Source organism: Mya arenaria, chromosome 10, assembly GCF_026914265.1.
Source record: "Mya arenaria isolate MELC-2E11 chromosome 10, ASM2691426v1".
In the NCBI taxonomy this organism is placed as follows: domain Eukaryota; kingdom Metazoa; phylum Mollusca; class Bivalvia; order Myida; family Myidae; genus Mya; species Mya arenaria.
The window spans coordinates 47,508,312-47,528,838 of NC_069131.1; the positions used below are offsets into that span (position 1 = coordinate 47,508,312).

Here is a 20,527-nt window from a genome sequence, read left to right on the forward strand (position 1 = left end):
GCTAGAATTGCAATATTGATATGCAGTGGCATAAATCACCACGCTACCTTCGACCCAACCTACAGCTGGAAATGCAATATTGATATTTAGTGGCATAAATCACCACGCTACCTTAGACCCAAGCTACAGTTGCGATTGCAATATTGATATGCACTGGCATAAATCACCACGCTGCCTTTGACCCAAGCTACGGTTGGGATTTGCAATATTGATATGCACTGGCAAAAATCACCACAATACCTTTGACCCAACCTACAGCTAGAATTGCAATATTGATATGCAGTGGCATAAATCACCACGCTACCTTAGACCCAAGCTACAGTTGGGATTGCAATAATGATATGCACTGGCATAAATCACCACGCTTCCTTTGACCCAAGCTACAGTTGGGATTGCAATATTTATATGCAGTGGCTTAAATCACCATGCTACCTTTGACCCAAGCTACAGCTGGAATTGCAATATTGATATGCATTGGCATAAATCACCACCTTACCTTTGACAAAAGCTACGGTTGGGATTGCAATACTGATATGCACTGGCATAAATCACCACGCTACCTTTGACCCAAGCTACCGTTGGGATTGCAATATTGATATGCAGTGGCATAAATCACCACGCTACCTTTGACCCAAGCTACGATTGGAATTGCAATATTGATATGCAGTGGCATAAATCACCACGCTTCCTTTGACCCAAGCTACGGCTGGAATTGCAATATTGCTATGCATTGGCATAAATCACAACGCTACCTTTGACCAAAGCTACGGTTGGTATTGCAATATTGATATGCACTTGCATAAATCACCACGTCACCTTTGACCCAATCTACAGTTGGGATTGCAACACACATTAGCATGGCATAAATCACCACACCACCTTTGACCCAAGCTTCGGTTGGGATTGCAACACACATTAGCATGGCATAAATCACCACACCACCTTTGATCCAAGCTTCGGTTGGGATTGCAACACACATTAGCATGGCATCAATCCATAAGGACTGGTAGGAATTGCAAATAACTCAAAAAGATAAGATGAACACTTGAATATTTTAATCGAAAAATAAAAACAACTATAATATTAGAACGATTATCATATTTCTGATAAACTTGATAGCATCAGGTTTTGAAATAGGTCATGTAATACAACAATAAAAATATGATTAGATTGTACATCAAAGTTCAATAAACCACAAAAATAAAATGAATAATATATAAAAATATGGAATGATTAGTTTCTTTTCTAAAAAAACTCAATGAAATCTACAGAGACTAGCACTGTTGTCAAAACACTATGTGTTCACCAAGGCTAGAAAAAACATTCTCAGTTATATGGCCCAATGAACTTTAACACTTGAATTCAGCTAAATAACCCAATTTAGTTGAACCCTTTCATTCTCAGCTGAATAAACCAAAGCATTTAAACATTTGCATTCTCAACTCAATAACCCATGTCAATGTAGTTAAATACTTCCATTCTAAGCTAAATAACCCGGCTCAATTTAACATCTACAATCTCAGCTAAATAACCCAATGCTGTTAAACAACTGCAACCTCAGCAATTACCCAACACATTTAAACAACTGCAACCTCAGCTAAATTACCCAACACATTTAAACAACTGCAACCTCAGCTAAATTACCCAACACATTTAAACAACTGCAACCTCAGCTAAATTACCCTATGACAATATAGTTTAAGACCTGCAACTTTAAAAAACAGGTTTTGTTGACATGTGTACACAAAAGATGCATAGTTTGACTAGATATATTCAAGAACATTTGTTCAGTTTGATTAGATAAATAAAACAATGCACTTTTTTGGCTGACTGTCCAACAAATTAGTTCAGTTTGATATAAATAACTATAATACCGATATAAAGTTCATATAAGCTTGATTGTAAAGACAGCTTAAAGCAAATGTGGAATTGGCCACCTACACCTAACCAGAAGATAGCTCTCATCTTTAAAACAAAGTGAATATGAATCCATTTAAAACTTTATATTCAAGAAGTAAATTAAGATTGTACTTGATATATGAAGCCATTTCAGCTTAATATAAAGTGTTACATCAGCACTGTGATATAGTGTTCAAATGCAGTAACTGTTCCTCATTATTTTATAGCATAGGACTGAAGCATTGAGAATACTGTAACATCATTTTAACAGCATACATCACTCAACTTCACATCAAACACCGCTTCGTTTGGGGAAACAGATACTTCCAGTCATGCAAGAGGTGTTTCACCTACAATAACCACACTCTTTATATCTTTGTTTATTGTCTAGAATGTAAATATCCATATAGTAATAATACAGCTGGGAAAGTTTTTGATTTTTACAGCACTTGACTAAAAGGCTTTGTTAATGTAGCAGATGCAGGACCCACCTGTAGCTATATATGGAATACATCAGATGCAGGACCCACCTGTAGCTATATATGGAATACATCAGATGCAGGACCCACCTGTAGCTATATATGGAATACATCAGATGCAGGACCCACCTGTAGCTATATATGGAATACATCAGATGCAGGACCCACCTGTAGCTATATATGGAATACATCAGATGCAGGACCCACCTGTAGCTATATATGGAATACATCAGATGCAGGACCCACCTGTAGCTATATATGGAATACATCAGATGCAGGACCCACCTGTAGCTATATATGGAATACATCAGATGTATGACCCACATGTATACCACACTAAAATACATTTGTACATGCTTTAAAAGCAATATGAACACTTACATGTATATATTCACTCAAAACACATCCTGAGGAATGAAAAATGAATGGTATTTCTTTACTAGTCCAGAATTATTTTAATTCATGAATACTCCTGTGTATTTATACAAATAAAAATTATCACTGTTTTCAAGTATCTCATACTCAACAGTAAGTCGAAAATATGTCAGAGGTACTTAGACACTGACTGAAGCTCAAGTGTATCTTATAAACAAAGGTACTTAATAAGAAACAGCCAAACCCATAAATAAGTTTACTTCTTTTCAAAAATAATGCAAGTACTTCAAAGTCCTCCTATATATCTGTGTAGTGCCATCAGAAAACAAGTCCCTTTTTCATGAAACACTTTCCAAACATCCTTAATATAAGATGATTTCACAAATTAAGAACAATTGACATTGTTTGCAATTAATGACTAAATAATGAGTATTGCAACACTTTATCCTTGCATAAACGTAACAAGAGTGCCACCAAGCACACACCAATGCTTGTCTGTTCAAGTGGTTTTCAGCTAAATAAGGGGCATAACTCAATCATTACTGAAGCCAGTTATGCGCCTTGCTGTACATGTGTGTATTGTTCCATGCAACATGCGTATGATGCAGCCGCTAACGACAGCAAGGCTATCAAAAAAGACTTTTTTTCTTGAAAAGACTAATTAATGAAAATACTTCAAAGATTTATCTTACTTCTAACATCCCTAAAGAAAAATATAAACAGTTGCAAGAATGTCATCATGCAATATATTGATAAAACAATCAATCCTTTTAAAAAGGAAATGAAATTGAATAAATTTGAACAAAAAAGCACTTGAAGCCAAGATATGATATTTTACCACACATTAGTATTCAATACATGTCTTTTGCCACCATTAAATGTGAAATATCAGTACATAACTTATCATTTGATAAAACTGAAACCTAATTATACAATTTCATCAAAACAAGTCATAAAAGTAGTCCATTCCTTGGCCTATTTCCCAGATGGATATTCCTACACCAAGTGTTTTAGCTAATTGCAATCTCTCTTGGATGGATTTCAATGTTGGATAGAAGACATTGTGTGTGGTACCACCACTCCTGAAACAAGGAAACATTAAAAATCTTTTGTAAAATTTGTCCATTTACAATGGATGTTTCATCTGCATAAAAAAACACTACATGATTCATCCATTAATTGTAAAACAAGTGTGTCTCATAGTGAATGCAAACGCTTGTTTTTCAATTTAACAATGGTCATAACTTACTATTCATTATAGCCAGAGTTATGGGCCGTGTAATACCTGTAAATATTGTCTCTGAAAACATGAGTACCAAGTTTCATGAGGATATCATGAATGGTTTTTGAGTTACATTCAAGGTTGAAGTGTTTTCATCACACAACCAAGGCTTTCACCATAGCCAGACCAAAACAGGTGAGCTAAAAATGAAAACAAGCTCATTCACTTAATTGTTTTACAAGTTAATTATAATCAGAGCTGCAGACTGTTTTAAATTTCAAAGGTTTAAAAATACATTTACAGTAAGGTCACATAAAAATATTTGAAACATAAGTTTTACATTGCAAGTAGATATCATCATATACTTATTTCAATTAAACAGGGAATATTAATGAATTTCAAAATGTTTGCCAATGATAACAAATGGCATCCCAAACTTCTAACCTTGCAAAATTGGCAAAAAAAACAAAAAAATCTTGATTAAAATCAAGAACTAAGAAACAATCTACATTTCTAAATGAAATCCTTAGGTTTTAAGTAATCCTTACTTGTATTCAAAAGAGTGCTCTTTGACATCATCACTCCATGTGATTTTTGGCTTGTGTTTCTTTAATATCTCTATAACTCTGAAAATAAAATTAAAAAATTCCATGTACATGATTTTGCAGGTTTAGTTTAATTAAGAAATTCGACCCTTATAATGTAATGTCTGGAATATACAGAGTTTGTTTTGTTATTTTCATGACTTGCAATAATAAGTGGTCGAAATAAGCTTAAGCCCGCAGGATTTTATATAGCAGGGCTTTTAGAAAAAATTGATGTCAAGCATTTATATAAGTATTCTGGCTTTTTCATCAAAAAGTCTTATTTCCATGACTGCATGATAATAATGTATTTCTCAACATTTTGAGCATAATAGTATACATAAAATTAAAAGTACAACAATAATAAGAGGATAATGATAAAACATCAACTTACTTGTTTCCGAGAACTGGTTCCCCAGAACGCGACCAGTAGTCGTTTCCGTAGAAATTAAGTCCAAGAAGAATCTTATGTCGAAACTGTGAGGTCCCTGTGGGATCCAGCAGAGCTATACACTGAATCACCCAGTTATAGGGACTGTTAGGGCCTGGCCTGTAACAGATAAGGTAATGTTCAGTCAAAACAAACAAAAAACATGTTGCAACACCTGTTTCTTATATCCTATCCCGTGATACATTAATGTCTATAAAAATAAGGAGGGTCTGTCAGGAGCACTGACTTTTACTATATGTTTTCTTGTGGTTTACAGAGATTTATCAGTGAAATAAAAATGATATTTGACTGTTTCAAACAAATCAATTTAACATTTTTCATTATTTTTAAATTTTAGCCTGTTCTGCTATCGAAAACAAACATGAGACATGGCTGGGACACTAAATCATCAACAAAAAATGACGTTATTTGCGCATATAGTTTGCCATTTTCCAATAAAAAAAAAATTATTCATAAAATAATAAAAAAAATGCTGGATTTAGTGTGAAATATATTCGATCTTACACTAACCACAAACAGACCATACGCTCAGCAAAATAGCTGTACCGTTAAATGATGGGATTATCGCCTTGGAGCAGTCTGTGAAACATGAGTTCACTGGAACCAGATCTGACTGAGGGCTTAAACTAATTTGCATGGCCATACCCTCACACTTGCACCAACATTTATCAACAATTAATAAATTTAGGATGCAGTTTGGCTATGCAGATTTCTTTAAACACTTCAATAACAATTTAAGGTGATTTATAAATACCACATGTATTAACCCGATTAAGTTCAAAGACATCTAAAAGAATGGCATACTTTCACCATTATAAAAGTGAAAAACAACCTTTAATACTGATTGAGTTAACAGGAAGTATAAAATGCAATATAAGCTCTCTTGAGATTTAAGATGAACATGTTTTTATTTGTGACTTCTATGAGAACATAGGGAAATATAACAGGTTTATGTTGACAGAAGAGCTTAAGCATACATGCCATATTTTAAGAGGCTTCCCACTGGATTTTGATATAACACCAGGGGATTTTTATGCAGCAAAATTTAGTGTAATATCTACATGTACATTTATGACATAAGAATAAATACAGAAACACACTCTAATTACAATAATTTTTGGACTTAGTCATCATGGCCCTTCATGGAATTTCACACTCGTAATATTATGGATGCTTTCCATTGTCAACCTTGAGCTAGTTTAAAAAAAAAAAATTGGGCGACCAGGGTATGTGTCGGAATTCCAGGGGATTTTTCCCCTAGCCAGGGGATATGGCATGTATGGCTTAGGTGACACATAATGAAGACATTCCATTTATCCCTTGATTTTGGTAAGGATTAAAAGAAAAAAGTACATTGAGCCATAATAGCTATTACATAAACAAAATGTATAAATACCTGCTAGGGTTTGAGAAGTCGTATGTCATGAGGGAAAATCGGTCAACAACGGGAGCTAACGCCTCAAAATCATCCTGATCAAACATGCCTTGCGAATCCCTGCATGGAGAAAAATATTTAACAACTTCAATTTGGCCTAAAAATGATTTGATACACAATAAACAAATTTATTTTTTATTGCTAAGGGCAACACGCCATGTTGGATGTAATTTTGGTCAAGTCAGGGAGTTGTAGAAAAAGAAAACGAATGCAAGATTGTAATTCAGAGCTGTGTTACCATGTTTCAAAGGGAGACAAACACAAAAATAATTTACATCTTTCTGTACAAAGTTGTATCCCTTAGAAAATTATTTTACATGTGAAGGGTCATTATGGTTTTTGAAAGGAACCCAGACCTCATGGATATCTAACTACTGTATATGTTTGTTTCAGTTACAATCAAAACTGAAATCTTTATTATGTTCACAAGCAATTGTATAAAGACACTTTTACAATGGACTGCTCACATATCAGACGAGCTAAATATCTCAGTAACCACTACTACCTGTCATAGACACCAGGGGGAATAACTAGGATAAACTCTTTGTTGTGTTCGTGAAACATCTCCGCAAAGTGGGTCAGAAAATGAACCAGCTCTCTGTAAATAGAAATTTACATCTTAAATAGTCTGGGGGCCACTTCTTTTAAAACCGTATAAATGTCACAAATGGCAATACATGGATTTTTTTTTATTTCCTCAACATTGTTTTTATTTTCAATGCTGGCCAAAGTTCATTCACACAAATATATCGCAAAATAGATATTGCTTTTTAAAAAAAAAGCTCTTGCCTCCTCCAAAGAGTATTCGTAATCAATGATAGACATGAAATTTATACTTTTGGACTGGAGACAAACCAACAGTGAAGTTGAAGTCCGTCCTATTCACCGGTATTAAATAGTGAACATCAACTGCATAAGATTATTGATCATATGAATATTAAGAATTTATATGAAAGATGTTTTAATAAATTTAATAAATGTTTTTCACCTCTAGGTCATCGTGACTTTGACCTTTGACCTTAGATTTACCCATCTCAAAATCAATAGCGGTCATCTGCTAGTCATGAAAAACTTACATACCAAGTATGAAGTTCCTGGACCCGGAGGACCTTCAGTTATTGAGAAAAACCTTTTTTTTTCACCTAAAGGTCACCATGACCTTGACCTACTGATCTCAAAATCAATAGGGGTCATCTACTGGTCATGACCAACCTGCATACAAAGTATGAAGTTTCTCCCCTAAACGTTCTATTGTTATTGAACAGAATGGAAGTGTGACATGCAGACTGAGTGACAGGGCAAAAACATTATGGGAGACAAACTAATGAAACTATTGCACAAAGATAATTTCAATGTAAGACTGAAATCAAATAAGATTTTTATTGAAACTCCCCCCACTTGTTTTTAAAAACACTTTGGTAGACAAAATCCTAATTGACAAAATCAAGAGCAGTTTTAGTGATTACTAATTTTATCTTAGGTCAATTATGATAATGAGGAAAGATATAAGCCAACATGAATCCTATTACATTTGTCACCTAGGTAATGGTTGTATTTAGGAGCGACTAAGAGAATTTGTCATGAGTAGGGCTTGAACCCGAATTTTCTTGGGTGAAATGGGGACACATAATGAGCCCAGCTTCAATAAAGATTGTAAGGCTTAAAATCATAATTTTCCAGAGGTAACCTTATCATAAGGACATTTATTACAAAGACTATGCTGTAATTTTATGATTGTACCTGAGCACTCTTAAGCAGCATAAGGTTAATCACTAAGATATCTCATTAAGACAGGGCTACGATTTAAAAACAACAACACATATACCCATTCTAAAACATAAACATGTCCTATGATCTAATTATGTCTCTAGAGCCTAGTATTTTCCATGTATATATATACCTTACATATTTAAAGCAAAATCCAGGATGATAATGAGATCTGAAAATGAGAGATTCAGGCTTCAAACAGGGTTAAGGAGCTTACAACCCTGTTAAAATGGTTAAGAAAGCCACATACGAGGGCATAGCCAGAAGTTCGTGGAAAAGCTTGATAAAATGAAAACAATATGCAGCATATCTCTAAAACTTTCATACAATAATAATCATGTAATTTGAAATTAGGAATGCGAGTTTCATTGTATAGCATGTTATACTGACAACGTAGTGATCACTATGGAAACAGGTGGTCGCGCATTCCTCCGCAGTTGCTAAAATAATCCATGACAATTTATTGTTTTGTTGACCACTCGCATTGAGACCAATAAAATGGCGCGAAAGTTTGCACGTATGACGTGACGTCAATAACGTGTGATGACGTGAAGTTTTAAGTCAGTGATACAGTTCTGTGTGAACCTAAGAAAAACTCCATCGCAAACACTTAAACTGATGAATGAAGCATTGAGTGAAACTCCAGTGAAGCGAATGCTCGTGTACAAGTAGCACAAGCGGTTCAGTGAAGGGCGGTACAGCATTTGTGACGACATGACATCTGGGCGACCGGTTTCACAAACTACGGAGAGTGACGCCGAGGCCGTGAAAAACATTGTTGACGCCGATCGTCGAGTTACTCTTCATGAAATATGCAAGATGTTGGACATGAGTTATGGGTCGGTACAGAGGATAATGAAAGACAGTTTGAAAATGAGTCGAGTGAGTGCACGTTGGGTTCCACGGCTGCTGACAGAAGATGAGATGAGCAAAAGAGTACGGAAATCACGCCGATTCTTAGCTCGGTACGAAAAGGAAGGAAACCGTTTTCTTAAGAAGATAGTCACTTTCGATGAAACCTAGCTGTTTTATAACGACCCTGAAACAAAACAGCAAAGCAGTCAATGGAAGACTACCGGTTCCCTGCCTCCGAAGAAGGCACGATCATCCCGCTCGATAGGAAAGCATATGTTCATTGTCTTCTTTGATGTGCACGGTATTATTCTACTCCATGCAGTTCCGCAGGGCCAATCTGTGATGGGTGCTTACTATTCTAAGGTAAAGTGATATGTAACAACATTTTTATCAATATTTAGTTCTTGATTAAATCTGTATAAAACAATGTTTAAAAAAATGTTTATGATTTAAAATATGGGATTGAATAAGTGTTAGTTTTAATTATGATATTTGATGAAGTACGCAAAACGAGACAAATGCATAATGTTATAAGCCTCAGTTATGTACTCCATTTAAGGTTTTGAGGCATAACTTTTACAGTGCGATGGCATTAGAGACCACAGGCGTTGCATGATGGGTGGTTTCTTCACCAGGATAATGCACCAGCGCATAGATCGGAGGAGGCCCAGACTACCGCTACAATCCAGCTTGAAGCGGAGATCCTTCCCCACCCCTCTTGCCGGACCTAGCGCCATGCGATTTTGCCCTATTTCCGAAACTTAAATGTGAACTGAAAGGTAAACGCTTTAATGACTTTCAGGAACTACAGAGTGAAGCTCAGACACGCCTGTATTCTTACAAGTCAGAGTGGTTCAGTGACATTTACCGACAGTAGTAGCGAGACATCGACGTTGTATTGCTGCGAATGGCTCTTACTTTGAGAAGTTATGATGTTGACATCAGATTCTGATGTTTGAACTGCGGGGGGCTATACTGACCTCATGTTAATGAAAAAGCTGTAGTTTCCTTTATATTGTATGTATCAGTTTGAAATTTTATATGTCATTTACAGCTGAAATAGATTTTATAGCAAGCTGTTGTTCGTTGAAAAATGTTAAAATGTGTTAATTTTATTAAGCAATTCCACGAACTTCTGGCTTTTCCCTCGTATAACTGTTTCTAGGTACTTCTTACTATTTCTAATGCAAATATCCAGTAAAAAAACAAGCTGTTCAACTTTACAGCATACTGAAAATGAAAGCTCTCAATCCTGTTCCAGGATGAGAACTGAACTTGATCCTCCCTGCACAATATGGCAACCTACTTCTTAGCCTTTCCGCCAAATTGTGACCATATCTCCACCACCAGACCATCAAACTTGTACTCCTGAAATGCATTTTTATAACACATTTTTTCATTGCTTGTTAACACATGATTGACTAGTTCATATGAAAAGTAGCTACAGTTGAACCCCGTTGGCTCGAAGTCCTAGGGACCGGCTACATAATCTTGAGCCTCGGAAATTTCGAGCCAAGCGGGAATTTTTACATTCAGCATATATAAATCGGTCCCTAGCATCCACAACGAGCCAACGAGGAATTTGAGCCAAGCGAGGTCGAGGCAACGGGGTTCGATTGTATTTGATTCTACATTGGATTATTCATATCAATGATTACAGTCTGTAAAAGGTTGTTTCAGTTAAGAAAAAAAATCAGACTCTTACATACCGTTATGTGGAGATCAGTTGTATGAATGGAAACCTCCTATATTTATAGCTTTTTTATATGGACAAGGCAGTCCAAAGGAGGGCTATATCCCCGCCATTGTTTTTTACTATATTTTGTTTTTCTCGCAACCTGACTGGTACGTTGAATCTAACCAAAATTATACACAACCACTGGTCAAGAGTGGGAATATAGGAAATACAAGTTGATTGATCGGTAACCTTAATATTCTTGGATATTTGAACATATTATAAAAGGATATTTGCTTTTCATATTGTGTGTAGTGTAGGTAAGATCAATGTCAAGGTCATTTTGGCTAAAAATAGGAAGGAAAATGAATCCTTGATTTATAACATCGATGAAATAGCAAGCCTTTATCGATGAAATAGCAAGCCTTAAGTATTTTCAATAAAGTGATACATATATATTGTGGTGACATCATAACATTGTTTTACTGCTTTTGAAGAGAAAACACATGCTATAAATATATTATCACATTTGTGTCCATTGTTGTTTTAAATATTAAGCTTGTTGCACATACTGATAATGCTTGGTAGAGTGGGCTAAGAATCAATCTGTGCAACTTGTTTAACCCTTTCAATTAACATTTATATCTTATCCTCTATTTAGCATTGTCATAATATGGACCTAAATGTAATGATGATTACTGGCACAAATTGCAATTGGTTCGAGTTCTTGGATCAATTCAGTTATTGTTGCTATAAGTACAGGAAATGTATAAGGTCAATAAATCCAGTAAGAATTGACATGCCTAAACTGCTAAATGTAAAAAGCCCAGACACAAGCATGTGTACTATGACCTTTAAATGTCATATGTGACCTTGAACATTAAAAAATGAACCCGGGTCAAGGTCACTGCACATTGTCTCAATGAGGACAACATTTGTACCAAGTAATATGGTAATCCATCAATGCATAAGTAAGTTAAAGCACGGACACAAGCATGTGTACTATGACCTTTAAAGGTCTCGCATGACCTTGACCTTTGAGGTATGAACCCGGGTCAAGGTCACTGCACATTGTCTCAATGAGGACAACATTTGTACCAAGTAATATGGTAATCCATCAATGCATAAGTAAGTTAAAGCACGGACACAAGCATGTGTACTCTGACCTTTAAAGGTCTTGCATGACCTTGACCTTTGAGGTATGGACCCGGGTCAAGGTCACTGCACATTGTCTCAATGAGGACAACATTTGTACCAAGTAATATGGTTATCCATCCATGCATAAGAAAGTTATAGCCCGGACACGAAATGTTACAGCCAGAAGGACGGACGGACAGACTGATAGACGGACAAAGTGCATTCCTATTATCCCCTCTCCACTCCTTGGCGGGGGATTAAGAATTAAAAAGGTCAAAGTAATTCTTGTCGCAGCAGTTGTATTAAAAAAAGTCAGATTTTTAAAAAACATTATGAGAAAAAAAATGTTCTGAAAGTTGATGATTTGTGCCATACTCATCTCCCTGAAGGAGAGGGTTGATAATTGCAACACAATCTAGGTAATATCCAGGCAACTTGACAACTAGTTTTTATACAATTGGCCTCTGACCTTCACAATGTCCAGTATAACTTGTATACAATCTTCTATCGCATCTTCGCTTGCAAACAGCGCCCCGTAGTCTGTGGCTGTCCAGCCGTCAAACAATAAACGAGGAACTAAAAATTCATGTAAAAGATTAAGAAAGATTTGCAAGTAGTAATTCGCAGAATAAATAATGAATGAAAGTAAGCCCTAATGGGCTTTTTTTGGTGAAAAATTAATTACATAAAGATTTAAATAACTGCGCTGGTAAATAGGTCAAATAAGCTCTAAAGAACTTCTCATGGCAAATGCATTGTTAGCAACCACAGTTCATTCGTCCATTACACTTCTTACATACCGTGATAAAATTTACTGACAATATCTCGTTTATATGAATATGCATGAGGCAGGGGAGACAACTTTTTTCCCAATAAAAGCGCATGCTGCAATAAAATATTTTATATTTAGTTTATAATAACCCTGAATTTACAGTTGAGCTTCCATCATATCTTTTCTATGGGAAAACATTAGTATGAGTGTCTTTGCATATTTCTGCACACAAATAAAACTGCCTCATTAATTATTCATGATTACAAGATTTTTATAGCTTAATCCCCTAAAGTACACAATGAGATGGTATAAGACGGCGCAGAAGTTTACTGAGGGTATCAGACAGCGCAGTAGTGTACCAAGGGTATCAGACGGCGCAGAAGTGTACCGAGGGTATAAGACGGCGCAGTAGTGTACCGAGGGTATCAGACGGCGCAGAAGTGTACCGAGGGTATAAGACGGCGCAGTAGTGTACCGAGGGTATAAGACGGCGCAGTAGTGTACCGAGGGTATCAGACGGCGCAGAAGTGTACCGAGGGTATAAGACGGCGCAGTAGTGTACCGAGGGTATCAGACGGCGCAGAAGTGTACCGAGGGTATAAGACGGCACAGTAGTGTACCAAGGGTATCAGACGGCGCAGAAGTGTACCGAGGGTATCAGATGGCGCAGTAGTGTACCAAGGGTATCAGACGATGAGCTTAATGCTGAATTTTATTAACATAATATTATACAGTTTTAAATATGCCAACATTTGTCAATTTATATTGTGCAACTTTTATTACTATTACACACTTGTCTCTATAATTAAACAACTCCCTACCCATTTTTGTTGTCTTTCCCTTGGTAATGTCTGAGATCCATCCTGAAATAAGGACATTGATATGAAGGGTTAGTGAAAGAGCCATACACTAGCTAGATTGATAGTAAACTATGTATTAGGTTGTTGCAAAAAGTTTAACCTGAAGCCAATATTTTTTATTTTGATGTGCTTGTGTAAATCTGTAAATTATGTGTAGACCTGTGCATATTTTTATCAATATGAATGCTAAAAATGTGACATATTTTACAATATTTCTATGAATTTCAAGTTTCCAGCAATAGCGATTGTCTATAACATTCTGGAACATCCGTCAAAATAATAATAATAAAACACAACATAAAGTTGACTAATCATTTTTTCAAAATTCTTAAAAACAAAATTCCACAGCAATATATACCTTTATCAATGTCATGATCACCGGTGATATGAAATACCCCGCTAGGTTTTCCTACCTTTATCAATGTCATGGTCACTGGTGATATGAAATACCCCGCCACGTTTTCCTACCTTTATCAATGTCATGGTCACCGGTGATATGAAATACCCCGCCACGCTTTCCTACCTTTATCAATGTCATGGTCACCGGTGATATGAAATACCCCGCAAGGTTTTCCTACCTTTATCAATGTCATGGTCACCGGTGATATGAAATACCCCGCCACGTTTTCCTACCTTTATCAATGTCATGGTCACCGGTGATATGAAATACCCCGCCACGTTTTCCTACCTTTATCAATGTCATGGTCACCGGTGATATGAAATACCCCGCCACGTTTTCCTACCTTTATCAATGTCATGGTCACCGGTGATATGAAATACCCCGCCAGGTTTTCCTACCTTTATCAATGTCATGGTCACCGGTGATATGAAATACCCAGCTAGGTTTTCCTACCTTTATCAATGTCATGGTCACCGGTGATATATGAAATACCCCGCCATGTTTTCCTACCTTTATCAATGTCATGGTCACCGGTGATATGAAATACACCGCCACGTTTTCCTACCTTTATCAATGTCATGGTCACCGGTGATATGAAATACCCCGCCAGGTTTTCCTTCCTTTATCAATGTTTTGGTCACCAGTGATATGAAATACCCCGCCAGGTTTTCCTTCCTTTATCAATGTCGTGGTCACCGGTGATATGAAATACCCTGCCAGGTTTTCCTACCTTTATCAATGTCGTGGTCACCGGTGATATGAAATACCCCGCTAGGTTTTCCTTCCTTTATCAATGTCGTGGTCACCGGTGATATGAAATACCCTGCCAGGTTTTCCTACCTTTATCAATGTCGTGGTCACCGGTGATATGAAATACCCCGCCAGGTTTTCCTACCTTTATCAATGTTTTGGTCACCGGTGATATGAAATACCCCGCCACGTTTTCCTACCTTTATCAATGTTTTGGTCACCAGTGATATGAAATACCCAGCTAGGCTTTCCTACCTTTATCAATGTCATGGTCACCGGTGATATGAAATACCCAGCTAGGTTTTCCTACCTTTATCAATGTCGTGGTCACCGGTGATATGAAATACCCTGCCAGGTTTTCCTACCTTTATCAATGTCGTGGTCACCGGTGATATGAAATACCCTGCCAGGTTTTCCTACCTTTATTAATGTCGTGGTCACCGGTGATATGAAATACCCAGCTAGGCTTTCCTACCTTTATCAATGTCGTGGTCACCGGTGATATGAAATACCCCGCCATGTTTTCCTACCTTTATCAATGTCATGGTCACTGGTGATATGAAATACACCGCCACGTTTCCAACTTTTATCAATGTCGTGGTCACCGGTGATATGAAATACCCCGCCACGTTTTCCTACCTTTATCAATGTCATGGTCACCGGTGATATGAAATACCCCGCCACGTTTTCCTACCTTTATCAATGTCATGGTCACCGGTGATATGAAATACCCCGCCAGGTTTTCCTACCTTTATTAATGTCATGGTCACCGGTGATATGAAATACCCCGCCACGTTTTCCTACCTTTATCAATGTCATGGTCACCAGTGATATGAAATACCCCGCCATGTTTTCCTACCTTTACCAATGTCATGGTCACCAGTGATATGAAATACCCCGCCATGTTTTCCTACCTTTACCAATGTCATGGTCACCAGTGATATGAAATACCCCGCCATGTTTTCCTACCTTTACCAATGTCATGGTCACCAGTGATATGAAATACCCCGCCATGTTTTCCTACCTTTATCAATGTCATGGTCACCGGTGATATGAAATACCCCGCCAGGTTTTCCTACCTTTATCAATGTCATGGTCACCGGTGATATATGAAATACCCCGCCATGTTTTCCTACCTTTATCAATGTCATGGTCACCGGTGATATGAAATACCCCGCCACGTTTTCCTACCTTTATCAATGTCATGGTCACCGGTGATATGAAATACCCCGCCAGGTTTTCCTACCTTTATCAATGTCATGGTCACCGGTGATATGAAATACCCCGCCAGGTTTTCCTACCTTTATTAATGTCATGGTCACCGGTGATATGAAATACACCGCCAGGTTTCCAACCTTTATCAATGTCATGGTCACCGGTGATATGAAATACCCCGCCAGGTTTTCCTACCTTTATCAATGTCATGGTCACCGGTGATTTGAAATACACCGCCACGTTTTCCTACCTTTATCAATGTCATGGTCACCGGTGATTTGAAATACACCGCCACGTTTTCCTACCTTTATCAATGTCATGGTCACCGGTGATATGAAATACCCCGCCAGGTTTTCGTCTTACTTGCAGCCATACAGGGGATATGTATGTGAATTTTCGGGAAAATATCTTGGCCACATCGTACCCATGGTTATTCCACTGAAAGCAAAGAACAGGACCTCATTTCTGTGTACATTGAATATCATGTTCCTTCTATTTTTACTTTGTTATAATATAAAATTAATTCATCTGTAGTTCTTTTTTAAATTAAACAGAAAATAGCAAGTACATGTATGTCTAAAACCTTTTCCAAATACTAAATAAACCATAAAATAGCCAATATTTTGTATAATTAAAAAAAATATATTGTAATTATAATGAAATTATATGAATTTAAATGAAATGATTATTTTAAATTGATTGAATACAAAAATGAATGAAATTGGGATATAATATTACATTGTTTGTTTGCATATGCAAGAACTACTCATCGAAAGTACATTACATCACTTTGAAAGGACAAGTGCTGCTTGCTGATAACTTACATGTTAAACAAATTTAACTTTGTGTTTTTGTACTTAATTCAATCTAAAACTAAACATTTAATAACCTGTTTTAATAACCTGCTTTAATAACCTGCTTTAATAACCTGCTTTTGCATCTTTCATGGCCAATTTTTTTTATTGTAAAATTAATTTTAAAACATGTGATGTCATTTGCCAAAGTATGTCCAGCAAAGGTAGTCATGTTAATGTTTGCAAATATTGTGTCTCATAAGCAAGCAATCAGTTCTACTTTCTTTAGAAAACTAGCTTTAATTCAAAATTCACTCATTGTTAAGTTTTATTTTATTATCCAATCTCTTGTATAAATTTGTTTTTTGATGATTATGTGAATGCCTCCACTGAGGACACATTTTCACAGATGATGTCACAATGCTACACACCAAACCCTTACAAACATTACCAAACTAAATTATACCAAAATAATATGAGTCACCAGGTAGCCCCAACTATCTATAATTATTTTGATGGCTTGAAGTATTTAAGCAATCATAATACATGCACATAGTTTCATTAAGGCCGCTGAAACCCTGAACTATTTATAAAACACAGACCATTTACCATTTTCTATTAAGTAAACTTACAGGAGTTACATATCCCAGAGTTTCCCCTTCAAACTGCTTAAGCTCTTTAGCAAGGTCACAGTACGCCGAATGTTCGGAGACAATTTCCTTCCACTTGACCTCATTCCTAACCAAACCTCTTTCTGCTACTGTCTTGACTGACAAGGCTACATTTCCCTGCAAAATATGATGTACAAAAATGCAATAAAGGGATAATTGAATAAAGACACAGAGTCACGTAACAACTGTTAGGTTTATCAAACTTAACCTTTGACTTGCATATTCATTAGGACAATTAAACAATGTAATAACAACAAATAGCTGTCGTTACGCCATTTAGCAGGTTCATGTAAACATTATATAAATCTATAGCATATTTGAATGTTTGGTTTGTTTCCTTCCATAAATTAAATCCCATATCCGAAGGGTAACGAGAAGGCAGAGCTTAAACCTGTTATTATTAGTGTGTGTATATATTACAATGTTTATCACTTATACAAAGACTTTTTATTGAACGTTGCCCTTGACAACATGGTACAAAACAGCAACTTCACAGACAACCCTCGTGATTGAAGTTTTAAAGCTGTCAACGTGCCCTTGTATTGTTACAAATACAAGACATTATGATAATGCCATTATACTAGTAGCTTGTTGCAGATATCCAAACACAGGTAACATCATAACCACTAAACCATGCGCTTAATTCATTACGGTCAACATTGTCCAGGGATTCAAGACACATGACCATTTAAAGATGTTTATATCTAAGCTCAAATCTAGCAACTTCTTATCTTGTGTATCTTGTTTAATGCTTCGGTTGGCATACAATGTTTTCTTCTCTTTCCAAATACCTTCTGTTCTTCTTTCTTCTTTTTCTTTCCTCTGTCACTTTTTGACAGTGTGGAGGAGGCACTTTGACATAACAAGGCAATGACAGCAGCAAACACTAATGAGTTCCTCGCCTTCATGATTTATCAATCTGAAATAAATAAATTCAAATTCAACCGTAAAATATAAGAAGGCTGAAAATTGCTTTGTTGAACTACAAACATTTTGTTTTGTTCTAAGACGCCAAATATACCTTATGTGTGTTGCACTTCTCTTAGTTGCTAATCAGCATGTACAAGTATTATGACTGAGTGCTGCATCTCAGCTTTAGGGGAATGGGGTCCCTCCAAAGCTGAGAGTCACCAGAAAAAAGGGAATTTCGAATAATGTTAACAATAAATATTCAGAGATTTTTATCAAGTATCCAAGTAATGTTGTCATATGAATACATTTTATCACATTAATTGATTATGACATATCTTGCTTCCAATGACAACATTCATGTAGTCCCGATTTGGGACTCTTTTATTGTTTTATTTTTTATTTTATTTTTTTTTGGGGGGGGGGGGGGTGCACTCTAGTGCTAGCAACAAAAAGGTGTTTCTCTTTCATTCCTCTTCAAAAAGCTGGGTCAAAGTCCTGGAATAGGTACTTCAGTACACTCAACGAGTAAGACCCACGTACCGGATATTCACAATTGTGGTGAACACAATGCATTTATCGACTGTCTGCGTTCCTCTGAGATTGAATTAAAGGCCCTCGGAGGGTGATAAATCAACCGAAAAATTACGAATGAGGCGTTCCTCTGAGGCGTAAACTTGGGGAAACTCTGCGGACAATTGATAAGAATCTACGCTAAAGTTTTTCTTTTATAAAAATTTCAACCAATTATAACGGCTACAATAAATTGCTATTATTCTTTTAACTCTGCCCGTTTTGTATGAAATAAGCTCACCACAAGAATGCAGTTGTATTTCACTATATGCAAATATGCATCTTATAAACGTGATTTTGCCAATGACCAAGAATTATTTCTTGCTTATATGACGCAGAATTCCACCACATAGTCATAAAATCAGACAATTTCCAACGCTACCAATCATATAAAACTCCTCAGTAAACCAGCCACTTGGAGGAACTTTAGGAGGGGATTTTAGCGAGGGAAATAGTTTTACCCTCGAGGAAATCTGCGATCATTTACTTTATCCCTCAGAGTTTACCGTCTCCGTGGCCTAGTGGTTAAGCTTCCGCCTACAGAGCGGGAAGTCGTGGGTTCGATCTCTGGCCACGTCATACCAAAAGATGCTAAAAATTGGTAAACGTAGCTCCCTTGCCTGGCGCTCGGCATTTAAAGCGTAGTGCTTGTAAAAGTGGTGTACTCAGTACTGGTTTAACCCAGGAAAGTTGTACCCCATGTATCGGTGCTTTACAAGATACCAAGGGGTCTCTTCATAAAAGAGCTAGGGTATCGAAACTGGACTTCCTTGTATCCCACCACTGTCTCTTCAGCGTGCTGTCCCTTCAGCAAAAACAAAGGACCCCGGGTTATCCTTGACCGCAAGGTCTAAAGAAATACATACAGAGTGATTGAGAAAAGTGGGTCTAACTCATTGAATTTACTATGTTTTTTATTTAAGTACACTTTATGCACCAGTCAATTGTAACCACGGCCCCCCCTAGGTCCGGGGAATAGCGGGGACTTTGACTTTCGGTCCAGCCAAGCCCGGGCAAAGTCCACCCTCTGTGGGGGCAAAGTCCCCGCCCTGTGGGGGTAAAGTCCCCGCCCTGTGGGAACGAACTGCTCATGAAACTCCCACAAAATGCCCCCGCACCAAAGGGACTCTAGGTTAGGCCGATTCCCCGCTATATTTGGCAGGAAGACAATACCACCGCATTTACCCGTCACTGTGGGGCACCTGGAAGGTAAAAACACGCCCATATCCCCGGCTATCCCAGGTATACCCCCGGACCTGGGGGGGGGGGGGGGCATGGTTACAATTGACTGGTGCATTATATATATTTAGAATTTTTTCCGAACAAAACACAGCGGTGCAGCTCATATGTAATTTTGTAAGAAAACAAACACTTTCCCTGATGTGTATTCCTCGCGAAAATAAATGACAAGAAGATATTTTCAAATATTTATCAACTTCAGTTACGTGACAGCTATTCAGAAAACAGATGTAACAGTTTTAGGATATAAAGGTTATCTTTATTCGTAAATCAATTAAAAAATCTCTGTACAAAAAAGCAATATAATTTATTGTACGTGTAAACTCACTAGGCGCTTGAAATTGATAATGCGTCTGTTATGACATAGTCGGTGAAATTTCTACACTCGCCGGCAATCGTAACAACTCGGCCATCTCCTGCAAGCTTTGAGATAGACATATCTTGATACTAGCCGAGGAGTTCCGA

General features: G+C 37.0%; 2 protein-coding genes across 3 annotated transcripts in view; both read right to left on the bottom strand.

Annotated features, from left to right (window-relative positions):
• LOC128206567 (solute carrier organic anion transporter family member 4C1-like) overlaps positions 1-2,890 on the bottom strand; it is a 35,699-nt gene extending 32,809 nt beyond the window's left edge. The window contains exon 1 of the mRNA XM_052909135.1: positions 2,760-2,890. The gene's annotated coding sequence lies outside the window, so the exon portion shown is untranslated. The remainder of the gene's footprint in view (positions 1-2,759) is intronic.
• Positions 1,041-20,526, bottom strand: LOC128206569 (chitinase domain-containing protein 1-like). Of its 2 annotated transcripts, none has more exons than XM_052909138.1 (12): positions 20,391-20,526; positions 18,133-18,260; positions 17,303-17,458; positions 16,182-16,314; positions 13,473-13,514; positions 12,349-12,455; positions 10,374-10,435; positions 6,951-7,043; positions 6,407-6,505; positions 4,954-5,109; positions 4,524-4,601; positions 1,041-3,835 (listed from the first exon to the last, which is right to left on the bottom strand). In XM_052909138.1, the coding sequence occupies exons 2-12, from the start codon at positions 18,247-18,249 to the stop codon at positions 3,694-3,696; spliced, it is 1,185 nt and encodes a 394-aa protein (XP_052765098.1). In that variant the 5' UTR covers positions 18,250-18,260; positions 20,391-20,526; the 3' UTR covers positions 1,041-3,693. The 2 variants fall into 2 exon arrangements, with proteins under 2 accessions (XP_052765098.1, XP_052765099.1); XM_052909139.1 differs by having other exon boundaries at positions 20,379-20,397.
• Position 20,527: the final 1 nt, after the last annotated feature.